The following is a 22,333-nucleotide window of genomic DNA, read 5'->3' as shown; positions in this document are numbered from 1 at the left end:
GAGGAGCCCAACACTTTTATCAGTGTACAAGCACCCAGCAGAAACATTCCCTTCTGGATCATATCAGAAACAGGAAAGTCATGAGACAGACAACCTGGTATTATGTCAAGTCAAGCTGAGGTAGAATAACTTAGCCAGCCACTACTGATGTTTTTATAATTAAGAGGAACAGCAACGCTGGCATTTTCAAAGACACGTCTGCATTTTATCAATGGTTTTCACTAAACACACCTAAACTTAAATGTGAAAAGTAGCCCGTTTTTCCTGTGAAATCTCGCACAGAAAGTTGCAATCGGAAATGTAAAGCTGACAGACAGCTTCCAGTGTTTATTTTACTGGTTTTATCACCGTCAAACAGGAGAATGAGCTCGTTGTTTAGACTGGAGCTCAGCGCCACAGGTCTTCCTGCCCCGTCTAGCAGAACTGATTAGTCCCAGGTTCTGCTGAGCGTGCTCTTCAGCTGTTAGCTGGGGAGGGCCAGGGACAACCGAGTTTAAGTGTCTGTTTTGCAGAAATTGCACTGAGCAAAGCCACCATGAAGGTTTTCGTTAGACATATGACTTATTAAGTCCTGCTTATTAAACTGACTCTATACAGCAAGCCTATGCTGTAATAATTAATGCAGTGTTAGTTCCAAAGCAGGGAAGTGAAGACCATTCCTTCATAGTGTTTCTGCGCTTTTACTGTTGTTTTACCTCCAGCATTTCTATACACACTTATTACGTTAATTTGTTTGCAGTTCTCGTTTTACACACACCCACTTTGGAAATGGCAGCCGTTTATATCTAGTCTCAAAGCAGTGTCTCCCATACTGCATGGGGAGAATGAGCAAAGGCAGAAATGCTCTTCCAGCCCACTCAAATAGCATCTGATGTCACCACAAGTCTACAGGTAACCTCGAAGTCACAGGTGTTGCCATTATGCTAACGGCACCATGTCCGAGGTCACTCCTCTATGTTCCTGGTCAGAGTGCCTATTATTGTACCGTACCTTCAGCGTGAACTATGGGAGTCCCAAGATAAAATACACCATGTACTTTCTCACGATCCAGGGCTGGAAAGTGCAGACCAAATAGGTATGTTTAAACCATAGGAGACCACAGGAAAGAAAGTGTTTTAAAAAAAACAACAGGAAGAGTAGTAAATCACCCCTGCAGTGACTGTGAAACGCAGAGTTTTTTTTGGCTTTCATTCTTTCGGTTGCCCTTTATCCTAGCCCTTGAATCTGGACTACTCACTGCTCTCTGTTGGGGGCTTTTCTCAGCTGATCCGCTGTGACTCGGGAAGAGAAGTTGTAGTACTGCATGATGTTCTGGAAATACAGATCGGATACCACCTCGTACTGCAGGAGAGAGAAATATTGTCAAAAACATATCACCAGCCCACTGAGATCTGATCACTTATCAGTGAAACCCCTCCTTGACAATTTAACTTTTACTTCACTGAACCAGTGTGCCTGCTAAATTTACCAAGAGCATTTCTATCAGGGTACAGAGTACTGGTACTGCACACCGTTGTGTGGATAACTAAGAATGGTCAGGTTAAAATAGGAATTTCTCCTCATATCTTCCACTTATACTATAGATATAACAAAACTGCCAAAGGTGCCCAGTCACAAGTAGAGAAATTCAATTGATAATCACTAAAAAGCAAAAGCTTTGCATAATGTGCTCCAACAACAAGCTGCTTCTTGATAGTTGCTGATTAGTTAAAGTTTCTGTGGAATCATAGTCAATATCTTTATCTTTTTACTTTTGTAGATATATACTCTAATTTGAAGAAAAACGCCTACTTGATGTTTAAAATGAACCTTTCATATGCCCAACAATACTCAAAAAACATGACACCAGACTAGTTATTTTTTCTGTATCTCAATTTCAAACAAAACAGACTGAATACTTGCATCATTAAACACTTTGTCCAGCTCCTTGGGATCCATGATGAACTTGGGGTACCCTATCATGTTGTAAATTGCATCTGCCTAGAAGACAACATGGAGAGGAAAGGTAAGAGGGTAGAATTGAGCATTTCATAAAGCAGCTGCACTTTGTTAACAGAAGGTGGCACTATAGAGCTATGAAGAAAAAGACACCCAAGAATCAGCTTTTATATTTCCAGGATTTAAATCTATTCCTGATATCTTAAAATTAATTTGAGCCTAAGCTCATTTACAATTATTCAGATCCCTCCAGTTTCAAAAGATCAATTAATTTCTAAAATGGTAAATCTCAGCACGATGGGGCAGCGATTAGCCTGGCTACCTCACAGAGCTGAGGCCCCGGGTTCAATGCCAGACCTGGGATGCCATCAGTGTGGAGTTTGTATGCCAAGTGGGGTTTGCCATTTGTGTTAGGGATCCAAGGTTCATTTCGGCAGTGCTAGAGCCCCGAGCTCTCGAATGGAGAGGAGCAGATAACTATGTCATGCAAATTCTGTTCAGGATGAACTCTAAAATCCCCCATGAGGAATGTTCATGATGTGCAGCTTGTAAGGCAATTTCTCAGATACATTGCATACCTGTGCACACCTTAGTGGACCAGATTAACATTTTGATATACCCCAACTCTATAAACCACTGTTTGCAGTAAACTGGACAGTAAGGGACTGAAATACTTGGGAGCAATTCTCTCGGGACAGGAAAAGCAGACTTGCCACACCTTTTCTTTTGCGGCTTTTTTGGTCTCTACGTCCATCCAGCCCACAGATCGTAAACTCTCTTCAAAAGCTCCCTTAATTTCCGAAATCATGTCTTCTGCCTGCAAAAGACAAGGGATGAAACAGTCACAGGCAGATGTAGGTACAGTCGAGTTGTATCTGCTGTAGTTCTGGATAAAAAACATAGCCTTTCATGTAACATAAGACTGTGATTTTGTAACAGGCCTGCATTTGAGATTTAAGAACAAAAAGCAGGTTGCCATACACAAGTTTAGTCGTGTATGTTTTCCTGCATACATCTGTAAGACAGATAACCCCCAAGGCAGGGAAATGTGTGGGGAAAGTGCCACGTGCTTCGGCTTTGCCAGCAGGTGGCACTGACCACGCTGGGGAAGAATGTCAGGACACTCACAATGGTTTTGCTGTCCTCTGAGAAGGTGGCCTTGACAAACATGGCTCCCAGCGCAAAGCCCAGGGCACTGTCAGTGTCGCTGACGCACAGCTTCCATCGCGGGGTGCAGCTCTGAAACACAGCCACACGGGCACCCACCATAAGCAAGTACTGAAAGTTTCACAGGCTAGATCTCACTACTCTAAAAAAGAATAACATGCAATATTTCCCTAGCACTAGTGAAAAATAAGAGAAACCCGGCGTGGTGTGTGCTCAACATCACTGTAACAGCCTAAATCAACACTCAGATCCCCTTTTAACTTAAAATTGAAATGTCTGTTGTATATCTGTCCCATCTGCTGTTGTGGAAAGCATGGCAGAGGCACCCACATGTAATTGTGAACTCAGAATATCACTGTCCATTCAATCCTAGACGTCCTTGTTACCTGCTGGATCTTCCCTAATTGCGTATTTTCCAGCATTTTGTTTTTATAACAAAGACCAAAGTGACAGTACTTTTGACATACTGACCGTATGTTTTATACAGATTTTATCCTTCTGATCCTGGCTTTGAAATATACTTTTAGCAGTTTTTGCACAGAACTGATTTTTTCCATTTTGCATATTAAAAAAAAATATCAAGCCTGTGAAGGTTCCTTCTACATGCATCATATTTACATTTTGCTATCTTTTTTCCATCCATTTTTATTGTGTGACCATGAATGTGAGCCCAGCTCTCACCATGCTGCTTTCTCTGGAATGCCAGAGTCCTTGATTTCAACAAGGTTATTCCTCAGAAGAATACAACCGCAAAAATAAAATGTGAAGTCTCTTGTGCATTTCGCAACTGTTAAATGCTAACAGTTAACAGCACCACACAAAAGTTTAAAATATGAGTTAAGCAGAAAACCAGCTTGTCTCTTTAAGAGGCCCATGCTACTGCTTCTATTTACTGTACCCCCTGAAAGCTACAGGACATCCTCCCGCTTCCTTTCAGTGGCTGGGCTGTTCGGAATTAAAAGAGACCCCCCCCCGAGAAAGTAGGTCACATGCCAAGAGCCACCACCAGCAGTCCTTGATTGGTGGACCCCTAACATACTTTACAGATCAGCCAGAGGTACTGGGAAAGAGGTAAGAGGTGAAGGACCATGTGATCAGCTGGACAGTGCACAACAAACAGCATGACAGATGAGAGCCCAAGCAGTAAGTGGGAAAAATAGCAACACAATACTGCTTCCAAAGGTTAACCGTTGCAAATACATTGTGGTTCAGATTTATATTAAAAAGATCATAAAGGAAGGTGACAAATTACAGAAGCTTGCCTACCACCTTTATGTGTTGCATCTTCACCTGTCTGTACACTCCGAGAACAAGTGCAATTAAGATTTCCAATGCACAAGTGGCAAGTAAACTGAGCTACAGAACTGCCAAATGTTTAATTCTCATATATGGCGACAATTCCTAAAACTACACCAAGAGAATGAGGGCAATTCTCCTCTGACACACCTATCTGACAGACACACGCGCCTCTCCTCCAGTAAAGTGCGGTGGAGGAGTGATGAATCTCTCCCGAGCATCACTGTAACACTGTAGGTGCCCGTCAAGCCCCATCAATCACCATTAGGCTGAATAGAGAGTCCTGGCAGACAGATACAGTACACCAACCATACTGCCCACATTAAGCCTGTATTCCCTCTCTCACCTTTTTGGTCCCATACATAGCTTCAAGGAAGCGATTCTCAGCATCCTGAAACCTCTGGTCCAGGTTAGAGGCCATCTTGCGTACCACGGTCATCATCATGTAGTTATTGAGCAGGCTAAGGATGACAGGGTCATATCAAAGCACGTCATCAACAATATCATCCACCTGTGGGCTATGATCAGACCACCCACATGCCAGTGCCTCCCTACTAAATTCTACAGTTAAAAAAAAGAAATACAAAATGGTTTAAGGGGTGCCTTTCACAGCAGTAAATCAAAAATCGCAAATCATTACGGGCTAGTAGAGTGTAGAGTGTCATTACTGGTTTACGCTAAACTTGAGGGAGGCCTAGGGACACTCCAGATTTGTACAAATGTGAGCGCCTTATCAAAAGGTTATTAGAGGAATCCAATCCCGCTGATTGTCATCAGGTTCCTAATAAACAGGAGGGCTGGCCTGCTCTTATGCTAGGGACAGGCCGGTAAAGTCTCAAGACTAGTAAGGTGAAAGTCTTCACCCATGATGAGGATGGTCTGGGGACGGGACTAGTGTGGTGGGTTAAAAAGTAAAGCTTTACTGGGAGACAAAGTAGAAGGATTAGCTTCAGAGTTGACACATTAGTGGGTGACCGATTAGGTTCAACTCAGATTAGACACTCACAAGCCCCATTTATCCTGACAAATGGCTATTATGTTTTGAGAAATTACTTGAGTTATGACAATGGGTGCCTACAATATTTTTTTAATATTTATTCCATTATTTCAATACCATTTTTTGCTTAATGGCTCCTCGTGACTAAAATTGCCAGACTAGTACAGAGAACTGTGAGGCTCCCATAGGACCTCTCTACCTTACCTCTTGTTGGTGCTGTTGATGAGGCTGGAGACTTTCTGCAAGTACTCCTTGGCATAAACCACCACCGGCTCAGAGTCATTTAACTCCACAGGTGCGAAGACCGCAGAGAGAAAAGGCATCCAGTCCACTGCCGGGGCCAGCGTCTGCAATACACACAGCCTTCTAATCACTGAGCTGCCATCTCCCTCTTAACTGGATCAAGAATGGCTGAGGATCATGGGATGTCCTCCGTCATTTCACCCAGAGAGCCACCACAGGCTGTCAAAAGCTCTACACCTGAACACTCACTCAGCAGCAGATTTTGAAATATAAGCATTGCTTCAAAGCAGCTGTTGAAAATTAATATTCCTGCGGTCGCAATAGAATGTTGTCCTGGTCATTGTTCACACACTCCTACATCTGCTGTTTCATAGAGCAAAAAAAAAAAGTTTCCAAGAACGTGAAGCACAGGTTTAGTTTCTAACACAAAACAGGGTGTTGAGTTCAGTGCACAACAGCCTGCACAAAATGTTGGCTACTCCGTCTGGAACCTATTACCCCAACAAGTGGTGGCTATGCTTGTGGCCCACATTGGAAAGCTAGTTACATTGCAGTTCCTGACCTACAGAATGTATGGCAAACTGTAACAAGAACCTAATGCTCTCTTGTGACAAATTCATTATTAATGGTCACAACCCTCTCCGGTTCCTCTTCAGTTCCTCCAGCGTGGGAATTCAGTTACTAAAGCGGAGTCAATACGAGAGATGCTTCTGGGCTGCCAAAAGCAAGTGGGCAGAAAAACGGGTGCCTTTCAACGCACCTCATTTAACAAGCCCATTACCATGCCTTTACTTAATCTACAGCAGGGTCTCATAGCAACCACGCCAACACAACACTGGGCAACGGACAGTAAAAATAACCAGAGACAGGTGGGCACTTGAGCTGTTAAAAAACATGCCCAGCTGGGACAGGGTAAACACCAATTTCTGGACCTATTAACGTCACCCATTAACGGAGAGAAATTTGTATTTTTCTTGGATTATAGATTTGCTCTGGGAAGATCCAATTATCCCTTCAGAGCTGATGATGAACACTGGTAACGTTAGCACTTAACTTCTTCCCGTGTAAAGATGAATGGCTTATTTTAAAGCCAGAGAAAGATGAGCATAAAATGTGTTTTTTATAACATAGATGTGGTGCCTTTATGCTGCTTGAAATCATTAGCCCACAAGTCCAGTTGGTTTCATAGTAAGTTAGCTATTGTTTCTATTACTGTATTTGATGCTGTATAACCAACGGTCTCACTACCAACAGGCTGCGTTATTTTATCAAATTTCTCCCAACATTTATTGAAATAATGCCAGCATACTCATCTCGCAGTCTTCCATTACAGCATCTGGTTCCTACCAGCTGTAATTTAATTGATAATTAGCAGGAAGAATATAACAATTAAGGTAATGGTAAAGACAATTGTGCAATGGGCTGGTTGGGAAGGGACAGAATCTGCACAGCTCTGAAGTAACGCTCAATATGCTAAGTTGCCGGAACTAAATAAAGTGCCACTGGGCCAAAAACAAAAACAGAAATCAAAATATCCACCATTTAGAGGCTAAACTGCCCGGTTAATTTACAATTTCATCTAAAAAGCCTAGTCTTGTTTCACTAGGAATAACACCACCCAAGAATTAAGCACACTGAAAGGTGTACTGAGTGTTTTAGTCACAATAAATACTGGCTTGACCCACTTGACTAACCTCCAGGCCAGTGGACGAGAAGGGGAGTGGGACCCCCTCCCCCCCCGCAGAGTGAGGGGTGACCAAGGGGCAGCTGCAGAGGGGAGATGGGGTGGAGGAGGGATGCAAAAAGATGTATGCGAGGGAGGAAAGGGGATTACGTACAGTATTTATAATGCTTTAGAGAAAGTGAAGCAATGACGTCAGAATGGTTTACAAATTACTGACAGCTGAGGCTGACTGAATTTGGCTGTTGTCATCCCTCCCAAACTTTCGTTATGAACACCATTAAATAAGCATTAGAGATTTTATGACTGTGTTCATTTGGGATGCATCACTGTGCTTCTGCCAGCGACACTTGCCACACCAGCTGCAATTCAGCAGGAAGTTTTCGCTATTTTGTAAAGTTCCATTTCCTGCTCTAAAGAACCAGGCACGCATAAGGTGCATCAAGCCTGAACAAAAAAAAAACTGTATGATTCCCCTAGAGGAAAACTGGAAGCAAATAAAAAGACTGAAAAGAAATATAGGGGACTATAAAACCCTTCTCCTTGTAAAGGGGAAAAAATGTAGAATAATAAGCAGTTCATCTGAAGAGTTATTTAATAGGTTGCCTCCATCTGTTACATGTCCAAATACACTGAGCTGTTCTAGTTATCCCATTAAAGGAGGTACAGCTTACAGAAGTACTATAAACTTTTCCAAAAAATCTCTAAATATGATTAACAGTGCATGAGCTACTGTAAGAGATTTAAGCTTTCACTGTATGCCGCAGTGTTTTTTCCACATGCTGAACTTTCAGATGATTTATACACCTTAACAAATGAGTGTCTCACACTATTAACAAAGGCATGCAGTACAGGCCAGACTACAGCACAGACTCCAGACTCACAGGCATTTGGCTTCTATAACGCAAGAGCCAAGAGGACTTAAATTGAACTCGTACTGAAAATTTTACAAGTGTGCGTATACTGTATAATTTAACACACAACAGCTAAGGGTGTATAGCAAATATTTACAACAGCAAGGAGTGAAGAGAAGGAACACAAAAAACACTCATATGTTATGGAAACACACTTCTGACACTTTGTCCATGCAAGGTCAAGTTCACGTCAAAAGAAAACTTCCACAAATCAGTTTGCAAGAAGAGAGAGGGTTACAATTCAGCACACATGTAGAAGACAAAGACCATGTAATTCAAACTGCACGTTTCATAAAATCTGATAATATCATCCTAAAACAACCAAACAATAGACTGTCGATTATTTCCATTCCTAAATCCATTAAACATCATCTCTATAAAAATATGACAAAACATAAATATCTTAAAGGAATCTGTGTGTTGAAAGCTGTCTAACTAACAAAAGCTTACTGGAAAAGTATTATGGCATACTATATAAATAAAGGGAACAGAACAGTAAAATGAAAACATTTAATATCAGCTTGGTTCTTTTACAGGATTTATGCTTGAGTGATTAAAGTCATGGTTACACAAAACATCTTAGACAGCTAGAACATTTTTTTACCAGATGTATTCTTTTAAAACTACTTTATCCACTATCAAGCAATTTTAACTTGGACCAATAAGACCTGATCGCCTAAGCCTACCGTCCAGGAGGCCTACAGTATGTGACTGACCTGAAGCTCCTTGACTGACATCTTGTGATAAATAAGCTCCTCGTCTCTGCGCTCCTCCTGTGGGACGGTGATGTTGGCAAGGGTGGTCTCGAAATCCAAAACTTCCTGCATCTGCGCCCTAGTTGAGTCTTCAGAGCCTCCCAGGAGCACCCCCAGCTCCACCAAGAAGTTCAGATAGGCTGTTAACACCTGGGGATCCAGAGAGCACGTTAAATGACAACAGAAAACCCAACCCTGTGCAGATTACTTGAAATTAACTTGCCTGGAGTATCTCTAAGGAGTATCTCTAAGATTGTAAGGCTTTATTAGAAAGCTGTTCAAAATCAGATTTTTAAAGAAATTCTCAAAGCAAAAATCCACCTGGCACTCAACCTCTATGCAGAGATCACTTGCTACAAGAAAGTCTGAGCATTTAGCAACCTTCTGAACACAAATGCAGTGACAAACTCTGGTTCTAATGGATAGGGTAAAACTCCAATTCAACCCAGACAGTCAAGTGTCTGTACCCCCACATCAGATAGTGGGTGACAGACAAACAAGTTGGAGGATCACAATGAAATGACAATGACAATACAGAGGAAACACTGGGAAATATTAACATGAACATCTATGCCAGACCTTGCAAGAGGTTCTGAGTTAAAAACCCAGAGTTTGTCTTCATTACCCCATTGCAACAAAGGGAAAAAGCTACACTGGATTAGTGACTCAATCTACCCCACATAGATCAAAGTACTAATTAAGTTTGATGCAACCAAGAAGGCATTTACTTTTTTATAGTATTTCAGGAATTCTCTAATTGGATCTGAAGCCATTGCAGGTTGTAAAAGAAAACCGTAAAAAATAATTATATATTTTTTTATAATTCTATACCTGGTGGTGGATATTTCATTCTTGCCATCTTTTTAGGATTACAACTACACAGCCAGACAGAGCAGGTAGGTTAATTATCTTCTGGGCAAATCAGCCTTAGTGTGAGTGTGTGTTTGTGTCTGTGTGTGCCCTACGATAGACTGGCGTCCCATCAAGAGTTTATCCAGCCGTGTACCCATCGCTTGGAGGGATAGGCTCCGGCTTCACTGTGACTCTGTATTGAATGGGGCAATTAGAAAACGGATGGACAGATCGATTGTACTTGTCATTAGTACAACAGAGAAATCAAAAGGGAGAGGGCATTTAGACATCAATTTCTCCCTCCTAAAAATCATTCAGAAATGAATCAGCCACATCACTCTGCAACTCACAACTGGCAGCCCACTGAAGCTCAGCAGGAGTGAGCCTGGCCAGTACCTGGATGGGAGACCTGCTGGGGAAAAACTAAGGTTGCTGCTGGAAGAGGTATAAGTGGGGCCAGAAGGGGGAGCTCACCCTGCGGTCCTTGTGGGTCCTAATGCCCCAGTATAGTGACGGGGACACTAAACTGTAAAAAAAAAAAATGGGTGCCGTCCTTAGGATGAGACGTCAAACTCTCTGTGGTCATTAAAAATCCCAGGGCGTTTCTTGAAAAGAGTAGGGGTGTAACCCCGGTGTCCTGGACAAATTTCCCATTGACCCTTACCTCCTAATAATCCCCATCTATAAACTGGCTCCATTACTCTGTGCTTCTCCCTACTAATAGCTGATATGTGGTGAGCATACCGCCGCACTATGGCTGCCGTCGCATCATCAAGGTTGGACTACACATTGGTGGTGGTGGAGGGGAGTCCCCAGTACCTGTAAAGCGCTTTGAGTGGAGTGTCCAGAAAAGTGCTATATAAGTGTAAACAATTATATTATAATTGATGAAAGAAACTACTAATCTGTGCACTTTGCATGATGAAAACATGACAAACTAAGCTGTACTATAACTTGAAGTATGTGGAAGAGTTTGGAATGCAGTGGGTGATTCCCACAGCATAAGTAAGGCAACTATACTATATAAGGAGGCATAAGTGTTTAATTCTTTGAATTACCACATCATGTAATTAATCAAATTCCCCAGTGAAATTTAAAAGAGGAAGGCAATTCTTGAGCTTAATCAATTTAGTATCAGAATCCTGTGTGCTCCAGCAGGCAAGTCTCAGGCCCCTCAGAGCTGCATACTGTACTTTGATCAAGTAAGTTAATTCTGCATGACAACCCCTCTTCAACTGGGAAGAGGCTTAACAGAATCGAGCCTTCAGGAGAATACCATTGCTCACCTTATGGTTGGCCGTTTTGTTGAGATAGTAGGTTCTAGAGGGTAAGCCCAGCCCCGACTGGTCTACCTATCAAAAGAAAATATCTTGTTATATATATATATCTCATCCAGCCTTTTCTTAAAATTAGCCAGGGTTATCGGCTTCAACAATCTGGCTGGGTAGCTTGTTGCACACTCTCATAACCCTCCGCATAAAGATGTATAAATTATTTAAAACCAAGAAGAGGACGCACAGTTTTCCACTGGATCATGTATAACTTTATAATTGTATATCCTTGAGTTTTTTTATCACTTTTAATTGTATATCCTTGAGCTTTTTTATTCGCTTCTCCAAATTTGTACTCGCTGTACATTAGCATACTGTACACTTGCCAATATGCAGTATGAAAAAGCAAGATCCTGGAAGTGTTAATCTAAGACACAAAGTAGTTCAACACTGACAGTGGAAGAGGCCTACTGAATAACAGCAAAGCACTGTCGGCTCCTTTTCAAGAACTTTGCTGGTTCCTTTGCCAAGGGGGACTACCACGTCACTGACCCTTGCTGAGCTAGGATGCCAACTGCAAGGGGACACTATCCATTACCTAGGCCTGCCCTTCTTCATGTAGAAACACTAATCTATGCCATTTTCAGACCCAATGCCGATGTGGCATTTTTCTAACTTCTTGAGGGAATTCTTAGGCTTGAGATTTAACTCCTAGACCCAGCATTTCACGAGAGATCCCTTTCCCTCTCCGGGATGGGTCACACTCAGACGTCCTCAACATCCTTGATCTCATCTGTCATATGAATATACAATCCTTGGCTGAAGAAATACCTTTTGAGAACTTCCTGAAGTCTCCTTGATTGACATGTGTTCTTTCAAGGGTTTGTGTTGGCCTTATACACCTTCTATCAGGTCCTAGTGCTGATGACGTTCAAGGCACAGGTGTCTTTTAAAGGCTCAACTTCTTTATATTTCCTGACCTGCAGTCTTTCCTCTTTTAGGGTCAGTATCAGATCGACTCAGATTCTTGCTAAAAAGTGGCATGGATTAAACTACGTCAAATGGGCTCCGAGACAAGAGATATAGGCAGGCCAGGAAGATGTATCAGTATCCCATTGGAGCCCTTTGGAATTTGATCTCAGTAAAGGTCAGTGATGTGGCACTTCCGCATTGACTGCATTCCTTTTCCGGGAACCAGGGTTGTGAAGACAATACAGTATTTCCTGACATGCCACAGAACCAGATAAACAACCAGCCTAATAATCATAGACAGATGCAGGAAGTCCCGTTTCTAAAGGACAGTAATCATGTCAGTGTGAAGAGAAGGCTCCTGGTCACTAACACATGCATCCTGGCCTGAAGCTGTGAAGCCCACCTGGATAATATTGCTGTTGGAGTTCTTGGAGTCGGTGCTGACGTACACGGAGAAGAAAGGGGAGGTGCGGTAGCGGGCGGACACCGTCTCCAAGACCTCTTGGAAGTGGTCTTTGTCCCAGTTATCCGTCACAGCCCAACCTCCAGTCTGAAACAAACGTGCACCTGTTGTTAACCATCCCTGTACAAATGTTACAGTTTTATTTCGTTGGGTTAAGAAAATTATTTTCTGGGCAAACAGAAAAAAGTGAAAGAGAAACCACATAACATTCTGCTGTCAGATGCAGTCACAGTTAGAGTAATTTGGCTCTACAAAAGATAAAACAAGCAGGTTTCATGCAAAGTACTGGTCCTGGTATGCTGGGTTTGTATATAAAAAAAATATTTTTAATCTCCGTACAGACATTTGATTCTTCTCGTATCTTCAACTGCTTCAGGCATCCAGTTACTTCAATATAATCAAGGCTATTTTTTCCTTTCTCGACTTCTGTATTAAGTGACTTACAAATACACTCACTCTGCACGTGTTCAGAAAAGGGGTACATTATTCCAGTAAACACGTTAAGAAGACAAGGTTTTTCACTACATCTGTGGCCAAAATTTGAATTTAAATACAAATTTAAAAATTCTTGTTTGGTCTCTAATTACCGGGGCTAAATTCTCTTTGCTGCTAGACATAAGCACTGGGAGTAATGATTACAAGAGATACTATAAACAAGACGAAAAGAACAAGGCAGAAATATCAGGAAAACATAAAAAATAAGCACAAGTAAACAATCTGTTGGCACTATTAAATAAGAGGAAAACAACAATTCAAAAGGTTGCATCTGGAACACAGAAAATGGGTTTTCTTTGTGCATATACCCCCTGAAAATGGAAAACATGTGGTAAGAATTGCACCACAGAAGTTTGAACACGGGCTGAAGGAGCTGTTTGGGCTCCTGTGTGTGCAATACCCACCTGATTAATGAGCTCCTGTAGGGGCTGGGCTCCAAGCTTTTCAATCTTCTCTTCATTCATGCAGGCCTGATAGTATCTCTGGGCCTTGCGCTCTGCCTCGCTCAGCCCAGTCATCGTGGTGTTCTCTGTCAAAACCAGAGTGCGTCAGGCAGGGTTAAAGGGCCTCTTCCACTTGAAAGTTAAGTAAAGAGAATCTCAGTCTGGTAGCTCTCAGTTCCACACTAGTTTTCCATGGCACTTGGTTGCCATCTCTGAATCACTTCCCCTCTTCCCTGAACTCACTTGACCACCCAGCTGTATGACAGAGAATCGAAGGAATGGCCAACTTCCTTGCATTCTCCTTCCTTCGCTGGTTCAAGATCACTATTAGAAACCAAGAAACGAGAGGGCATCACACCACCGCTAGGAAATGATTCAGATGGAGAGGCCATTTGGCTCATACCCAGCAGCCGCTTCATGATGGCCTGGTTGTGCTCCCACAGGTTGTTGAAAGTGCCCCAGCGAGAGTGACCATCGGGCAGGGGGTTGGCTTTGATCCAGCCACCACAAGCAAAGGAGTAGAAATCCTGGCAGGGATCAACGGAGCGGTCCAACGCCCCCAGCACAGAACTGGCCACTGTCACACAGGACTCCGAAAGACACACCCGAGGATGAGCTGAAAAGATGCAAGACAAAATGGTGACAAATGCATACCCATACAAAGAGCACCACGCAATTCTGTGATGCAGATCATTTACAGACCATATTCAGGGTTATTCTTCAGCAGGGAACTCTTTCAAAGTAGGAAGCATTTTCCAAAAAAAACCCCCCAAAACACCCAATTTCCAATACTGAAAAACAATTAGCCTGAGGTGTACATGAAAGCTACAAATACAAAACAATACAGTGTCCACAGGATGCTCTTCAGATATACATTACCCAGCATATTATACAGAATATTAAACATTTTAAACATTTTAATGTTTAAAAGTAATTAAGTCAGTCATGACCCCAACTTGCCCAGCAAATTAATAAAAGAAACAGTAACACACCCCATTTGCAAGCTAAAGCAGAGCATTTTTAATCTTCCGAGAACAATTTGGTAGGGGAAAACTTTAACAGGCAATAGTTTAAAAGATGAATATCTACTACACACTTATGGAATCACAAAACATAAAAACTACAAATACTATTGTGAGAATTCTGAATGTAAATCCTTACCTTGAGCCCATTAATGCACTCGGAACTGAAACAGCATTTCTTTCATAAAGTATGAAATACTCAATAGGTAAGTCTCTGAACTCATGCTCCAAAGAGAGTCCATCACAGGGCACAAATAGACACAAAAAGGCACACTCACTCTACGGCTCACACACTCCCTACTAGTCTTTGAACTACGGGAGGATAACATACAAACTCCAGTCACATAGCACCCCTAGAATGGAACCCAGGGCCCTTGCACTGCCAAAGAGAATCTTGGATCTCCAACACAAATGCACCCAATTAAACACAAGTGGAAACCTCCGCTTAGCTTATGTCCAAATGCAAATTTTAGTGACTCCACAAATTGAAAGTACAGTTCAGTTTACTTTGATAGAAATGCCCCCTCAAATCTCTGTACATGTACCCGTTTGGTTCAACAAGGAGAAGGAATCCAGTGCTGAAGTTGGACGGCCGGTTACAAGTGACCCACTCCTGTCTTCTGCTCTTGTATTCTCCACTCTCTGTAGTACATTGCTGGTGTTCATATTCCATCACCCTTAGTGTACCACATTAACATGCACAAGTACTGTCCATCTCTGAAACCGGAATCATCTGAATTATCATCTTATGATAATTCAGTGTGGTCCTAACATTTGCAGCTGTGTCAATACATATAACACCCCCTTTTATCTAGTGACCCTATACACACACTGGAGTCTTATGGTGGGGGAGAAGTATTAAAAGACATTCAAAGACTCCCCAATTCATAACAGTACATACAGTAAAATCCTAAAAAATTGAAGGTGAGAGGTGGATGCTTTCAAATTAAGTTTTAATTCTCTTTTTTACACATTTGAGTAGAACAGCATTAAGTTCTAAAAACACCTTTGGACTTTGTCTTTGGAAGTGTTTTGCTGCTCATAATTGTTTCTGGCTGTTTCATGACGGAAACAAAAGGGCAGCCTTTGGAAGGAGGGAGCTCTTCCTTTGTGGAATCAGAAAAAAAAAAATGGAATAACACGATTGTCCCTTCCAAACAATGCTCCACAGGATCCTCACGAGTGCCAATGTCAATACCTCCTGAGCTAGGAAAGCAGAAGGGTGTGGTGGGGCTGAACACACACAGAGAGGCTGTCTGAACTGGGATAGCACACCACAGCATCAGTCATCACTGGTCTGGGTTTTTCTGAGCTGTTCAGCAGTATAAACCTGTCCAGAAAACATGAATGTTGGGTTTTCTATCTAGAAAGACTTATCTCTGAGGCACGTGCTCAATCTCTGTGGTTACGCATGGAAATCTCCTCAGAACGTTCCCACATTAAAAAAAAAAAAGAGAGGAAAAGCAGTGAGAAGATGTGGAAAGATTTAAATGCCCTCAGGTGTGTTTTTCTGTTCTTTTTCTATATTTTGTGTACTTGTGCACAACCTAATTTGAAAAACATAAAATAGGTGTTACTTCTAAGAAAATATGCATTGTGGATGAGTACAAGGTATTGGATACAGAAAGGAAGAAAATGGATTTCAAACATAAAACAGGTAGTAGTACTGAACAAAAATAATGTGAAAGAAATGCTGATCAGTTTCTTCAACTAGACATTTGTAACTGTTCTTATTTTCTAATGGAAAACACGATCACTTCACAAAACAGAACTGAACAGTTTTGTTTTAGTGACTGTGTTCTTATCCTGTTCAGCTCTTCTTGATGAGAACAGTCAGAAGTTATTATACATGTAGTAGAAGAAAAACAAACAAGTTATATGGTACCATTAATTAATGAATAAGGTCCTAAAATAAACTTCATGGTACAATCAAACCACCAATAAAGAACTTAATTAAGTCCCCGAAGCAACTTTAGACAAGGATAAAGAATCTAAAGTGTACATAAACTTGCTACTTTGTTTTTATTGTTGCTTGTAACACATGATACAACCAACAAAACTCAAGATTTTTTGTGCAAGAGCAATTCTACTCCAGGAGTGCAAGTTTAAGTTAGCACATTTGTACCTTACCCACACAATTACTGGCTTTGTCTCACAAGAAAGGAAGACTAAAAGTTTATAAAAACACATCTGGGCTATTTTTGATGACTGAAGATCTGCATGTCTTCGCTTAAGACAAAACACAAGGCCATGAGTTCCTCTTAAAAATACTAAGAACTCAACTAGTGTAAAAATGTGGAAAAAAACAGTGGGGTATATCTTTGTAGGTACTGTAGGATACCTGACCTTCATTAATGCATCTATCTTAATACTGTATTTCACAGTTTATTCCCCCGACTTTTTAAGTAGTTTTGCAGGCAAGGACATCTATGGGCTGCAGAAAAGAGGTTGAAGACCTTTATATACTGTATGCAATGTGACAGAAAGAGCTATAAAATAAAACACCACTAAACACCTCCCACCCACATTCCAAGTCATGACATCACAAAGTGCAAAAGGGAAGTGATGTGCTATAGGCACCTCCTCCCACCCCCTACCCAAAGGATTTAGTTTTGTGAAATGACACCCAGTACAGACTAGACAAGAGACAGAAGAATACTTTAGAATAGTAATCTGACACCGTAATGTCAGCAACTGGATCTGTTACATTTACATTCTGATTTAATACATCTTGGGATTTGCCTATTTTTGAGTTTGATAGATTACATTTACACCTTCTAAGAAACGGGTGCATTTAACCATACAAAGCAGTTAAAAGACAGTTAAGAGAACTTAAGGGATTTGGAAAACAATTTTTAAGATCAACACCAACACTTCTCTTTCACTTCACTCACTACCCACTTCACAGTGTCCAGAGCAAATGGGCCTTGCCAAGTATTGACTGGGTATAACGCCAGGCACAGAATGAACTGGCAAGATCATTTCAGTGTTTTTCCACTAGAATTAAAAGAAAATGGCTCTTATACAACTGAGCTGTTTCTTATTTTCTATTAATCTTCTGCCAACACACAGATAATGGATCAGTCCCCTTGTTATCTAGCCACAAATATTTTGATCATTTTTGTTAACTGTTTCTCCGGAGCATTATAAGGGATTAACAAAGCTTCTTTTAAGATTTCAATTTGTACCATATAATTTCTGAATATTTTACACCAAGGTATTGAAAAGAATATTTAAAAAACTTCTCAATTGACTTGTACCATGGGATAGAAATGTCTGCCTACTGAAGTCATGCTCCATAAATGGTTAAAAATACTACAATAATGTAGGCAAGTAAATTTGAATTACCTTAAGCCAGTTATACACACCTAAATCCACACATGATATAGTCTTACGTAAAAATAACCAATTTCTGGTTTTGATTTTATTGTCCTTTACGAAGGCGTGGGAAACAGAATTGATAACATTTACCATTTACTTAATCTACGCCAGAGGAAAGTTCCACAGAGACCATATCACGTCATATCTCTTCATTGAGTCTTCTCATTGGTTTAAGGGCTTGAAAGCAGTTTAGTTTCCGAAGATAACTCAAACACGATCATACAGTGTGTAGTGTGAGAAGTACTTATGAGTACTGCATTGCCAATAATAAAAAGTCACTGAAAAATAGTGCCTTTATTAATTTACAATGGCAAGTGTGAGTACTTATTACAGATGGCGTCTATTGATAGCCAGTGTGACTCAGCTGGTTTAGGTATGGCAATAACACAGCTAAGGCCAGGAGTTCAATCCCTGCCCAGTCTCAATAACAAACAAGGAAGACTCATTAAGTGCCTGCAACTTCTGGAATCTGTCAATCCAAATGGCCAGTATTTATTACTGGACTGAACATCTGCAGACTGTCTCCAAGATCACAGAAAGAACTGAAGCTCAAATGCTGCATACAGAGAAAAAACTAGTCTGTCTTTTTACAGTAAAAGTAAGCAAAGCAAAACATAAATTGAAGAAAAAAAAGAAAATGCTGCTTCTCAATCTTAAATTATTAGAAGACTATTTTTTCTCCTCCAACTGTCCATCCATTTGCTCCATTTCGGATCCTTACAGAAATGGGATTACAGTCAAGAGGACAGTCATGTACATGGAATATCACAGTCAAGGCACTGAAACAGGGGGCTCAACTCTACATCTAAGAACACGGCCCGGTTGTACAGAGCTGATAACGTCATCTGAAAAGAAGACATGGGCTTAGGGGAACTTACCTACACTGAAGTGCAACACCAGGGTGAACAGGCACAAAAGCAGGGTGCCAGACAGCAGTCCCACCAAGACCAGCAGTTTCTTCTCCATGCTCGTCCTCAATGCCCAGCATCTTGGGCCACGGTGGGGTCTGCTCATATTCACCTGGACAGATACATACGCAGTCACTGCCTTCTGCATTTCACCACTGCTTAGCAACACATGGCAGTCTAACACGCTGAAAATGCAGACACTCCACTTGCTAATCCTAATGCAATGTCATTTTGCAGGCATAAACATGCTAATGTACACAACCGTGCACATGTGGGTGCATTTGCTTAAACATAAGGGTATGTACAGTGGCTGGATTGACTCATTTGAAGGGTTTCCAACTGTTAAACATTTTTTATCATACTGCTGAGCCAGAGACTGAACAACACACAACACAAAAGCACTTCATGTGCATTTGTTTTTCATTTTGTAAATTCCTTTAGCTACAGGACTTCAGTCTATCACATCAGAGAGACCATGTTGAACTTAAGCAAACAGCCAAGCCATAAGGCATTATTCTTCCTTTATCCCATATTTATCTCATTTACAGGCAGAGAATAACAGAATGCTGGGAAAGTAATTTCACCGCCCAATTTTGATATTACTGAATGAAAGAATTTACAAGCAAAGACCGGAAGTACTCTCTACAGAAAAAGAGAAACTTCATGCTTTGGTCGGGTCCACCTACAGAAGAGCCTACATAAACAAGCCTTAATGGAATGATGTGCACTATTGCTTGGATATAAATGTCTTGTCTGTAAACAGCTGACCAGATCACACAAAATAGTAATGGAAATATTTCAGTGGAAATATTAGAAGAGATAAGAAGTGATTTCAAGAGAGCAAATTTTGCCTACTGTTTCTTCAATCCCTTGTTGTTTCGAAAGGGAATAGGTAATAGTGCACTTTTCACCCTACTTTTTTTTTTAAGAAAAACAAGAGACTTATTACTGTTCCAATTCCTTAAATAAATGGGAAGGCTAAATGAAGAAAAACAAGACCAACCTTTTTTAAGGAACCTTCACTGTAATGACGCAAAGGAAATAAACAGGATTATAATTTATGAGTACACATCCCAGTAAATCACAGTGTAAGCTGCGACATCGCAGTTCCAATTTTTCAATATTTAGCTGCCCAGAATTCCAGAGACTCTGGGAAAAGATCCTCTACTGTGCAGTGCATGTAGCAAAAATAACAGGCACTGCATCAAGACAGAAGCAAGCACCCAAACAAATAAAAAAAGGAAGACTAGGTTTTTTTTTCCCTGAATGTCTAATTTGGAATAATACAGCTATCCAATCAGAACACAGTGACAAATAGATGAAGACAGCATTAATAATTTAATATTCACATCCTACAGTACTTAAAGCACTTGATTTATCTTGAAAACATGAAAGAAAGCAGAACATCAGTTATTCTTCTAGTGGCTAAGGATCTGCGCCTGTGGCAGGAAGGTTGCCGGTTCGTATCCTGCAGCTGGCAAAGGAATTCTACTCCGTTGGGCCTCTGAGCAAGGCCCTTAACCCCAGCTGCTCCAGGGGCGCCGTATAAATGGCTGACCCTGCGCTCTGACCCCCAGCTTCTCTCCCTGTCTGTGTGTCTCATGGAGAGCAAGTTGGGGTATGCGAAAAGATAATTTCCTAATACAAGAAATTATATATGGCCAATAAAGTGATCTCATCTATCTGATCTTATCTAATTTGAAAACTCCAGTAACTGATCAAAATTTTGTTACTGCAACTCGTGTGGCAAGCAGGAACACGGACTGCACATGCAATGGGAGAATGGTTTCCCTCAAAACCTGCGCTGTCGAAGCCCCAGCATGCCTACAGGAACATTGGTATCAATCGGAGAAGACGAGCAGGTCTTACTGACGCACTACAAGCTGGTACAAATCCAGCAACTCACACAGGCTGAGGATGTCCTGGCTCAGAACAGCTATGTCCTGACTTTAGACCTTATTTTGTTGTCTGTAAATATGGCAAGATCAAGTCAGAGGGTTCCGGCACAGGGTTGTCTAACTGGTATTGACACTCCTTACAGGCCACAGCTCCAGTTCCCACTCACATTCAGCACTGCGCCACAATATGATTGCCAGCTGGGTGGTAGACAGGGCAATTACACTTTAGCAGGGGGCTCAGTCTGGGGACTGCAAGACACTAATGTAACACCAAACCTCTTGATGTCTAATTAATTCAACCCACTGGGCAAACTACAATATCAGGTGCAGAGCTCATGAAAAGAAGAGACTAATTTACCTTTTAAAGAGGAAAGAGATGGTTGCCCGGGTTCAAGACTTTACAATGCAACGCATTTCTGACACATCATGAAACAGGCGAGAGGAGCTCACCACATTAATCAGAAAGCCCAACAGTTATGGAGTTATTGCCCAATAACTAAGCGATGCCTTCTGCTCTTGATCCTAAACTGGGGTGATGGAGCCATTTTTATTTTCTCTGCCATGTTGAGTTAGACCACTGAGAGCTATGGTTTCAGCCAGAGCTTTGGTGGCTTAAAGATCAGATTTGATTTTAAGTTCTGCTGCGGCCACAAAAAAAAACACAGTCTGATGGAGGGGAAGAACGGCCAGACCGATTTCTGGAAAAGAGCCCCAAGTCATTACATTTCTATTTGGAGCACCAAAACGCCAAACAGCTTCAGAAAAAAACTTAAAATCCTGAAAAATCAGGTTCCCCCAGCATTAGAAGCAAAATATAAATAATAGGTTATATCTAATAATTATATAATTACTATATATGAATGGGAACTGCAGAGTTATACAGACCATTATAATTTATTTCTGAAAAGAAACAACCCTGTTTCAACATAATGCTAAAAAAATCATTACAACTACATAATTTATCCACAAATACAATAACCCATAAATGTCTTTCATACTTCTTCTTATTAGATGAGAATTAAGCACTTGCGTGGCCAAAAAGCAGCTACAATTGTAATATCTGTTTGTTACAGGATTTTCCTGTTCTGGCCCTTTAGCTGACCGCACAGTGACCCTGCTCCTGACGGCACCATGAATGACTCCTGTTACAGGGTGTTCTGCTTCATGTTCTCATTCTTAATACATTAGGTTGCCACTGAATTAAACCACTTCAAACAAATCTGTACCACATGTGAAAAAGGAACAGCATTACATTTGGCCTAGAATCTCTCTCAAAACCCTACTTATTATTTTTTCTCATTACTATCATGGAAATTTCTTGGAACACAGTTCTATAAGTAATCCCAATTCTACTCCTTGCCTCTTTTAAACCCATGAGTGCTGAAACGTCACCGGAGTGGGTTTTACAAGTCTGGTCAAGCTACCACAGAGATGTACAGGGTGGTTCCAAACGTGACATCAGACCAGCCAGCATCCTGAAACAATGGCTGTCAATGTAATTTCACTTCTGTTTCTAGACACCTGTTATTTCAAATGTGGACCACATTGTTAAGTGCTCCAGGGGCAAAACCCAGGAAGTAATGTAACTAATTTGACTACGAACAGCATGTTAAATCAGAACAGTCAGGCATTGTACA

At 41.2% G+C, this 22,333-nt stretch overlaps 1 protein-coding gene across 2 annotated transcripts in view; it reads right to left on the bottom strand.

Annotated features, from left to right (window-relative positions):
- The window catches only part of ece1 (endothelin converting enzyme 1), a 46,702-nt gene that overhangs the window by 6,000 nt on the left and 18,369 nt on the right, over positions 1–22,333 (bottom strand). For both annotated transcript variants that reach the window (XM_088938155.1, XM_088938154.1), the window contains 12 exons: positions 18,769–18,910; positions 13,891–14,103; positions 13,449–13,573; positions 12,490–12,636; positions 11,130–11,195; positions 8,953–9,141; positions 5,603–5,745; positions 4,748–4,862; positions 3,067–3,177; positions 2,657–2,755; positions 1,903–1,980; positions 1,238–1,341 (listed from right to left, as the gene is read on the bottom strand). In XM_088938155.1, coding sequence (XP_088794281.1) covers positions 1,238–1,341; positions 1,903–1,980; positions 2,657–2,755; positions 3,067–3,177; positions 4,748–4,862; positions 5,603–5,745; positions 8,953–9,141; positions 11,130–11,195; positions 12,490–12,636; positions 13,449–13,573; positions 13,891–14,103; positions 18,769–18,910 — 1,532 coding nt within the window. The remainder of the gene's footprint in view (positions 1–1,237; positions 1,342–1,902; positions 1,981–2,656; positions 2,756–3,066; positions 3,178–4,747; positions 4,863–5,602; positions 5,746–8,952; positions 9,142–11,129; positions 11,196–12,489; positions 12,637–13,448; positions 13,574–13,890; positions 14,104–18,768; positions 18,911–22,333) is intronic.

Source organism: Atractosteus spatula, chromosome 20 (genome assembly GCF_055471065.1).
Source record: "Atractosteus spatula isolate fAtrSpa1 chromosome 20, fAtrSpa1.hap1, whole genome shotgun sequence".
Lineage (NCBI taxonomy): Eukaryota > Metazoa > Chordata > Actinopteri > Semionotiformes > Lepisosteidae > Atractosteus > Atractosteus spatula.
This window is presented reverse-complemented; position numbering and strand designations above follow the sequence as displayed.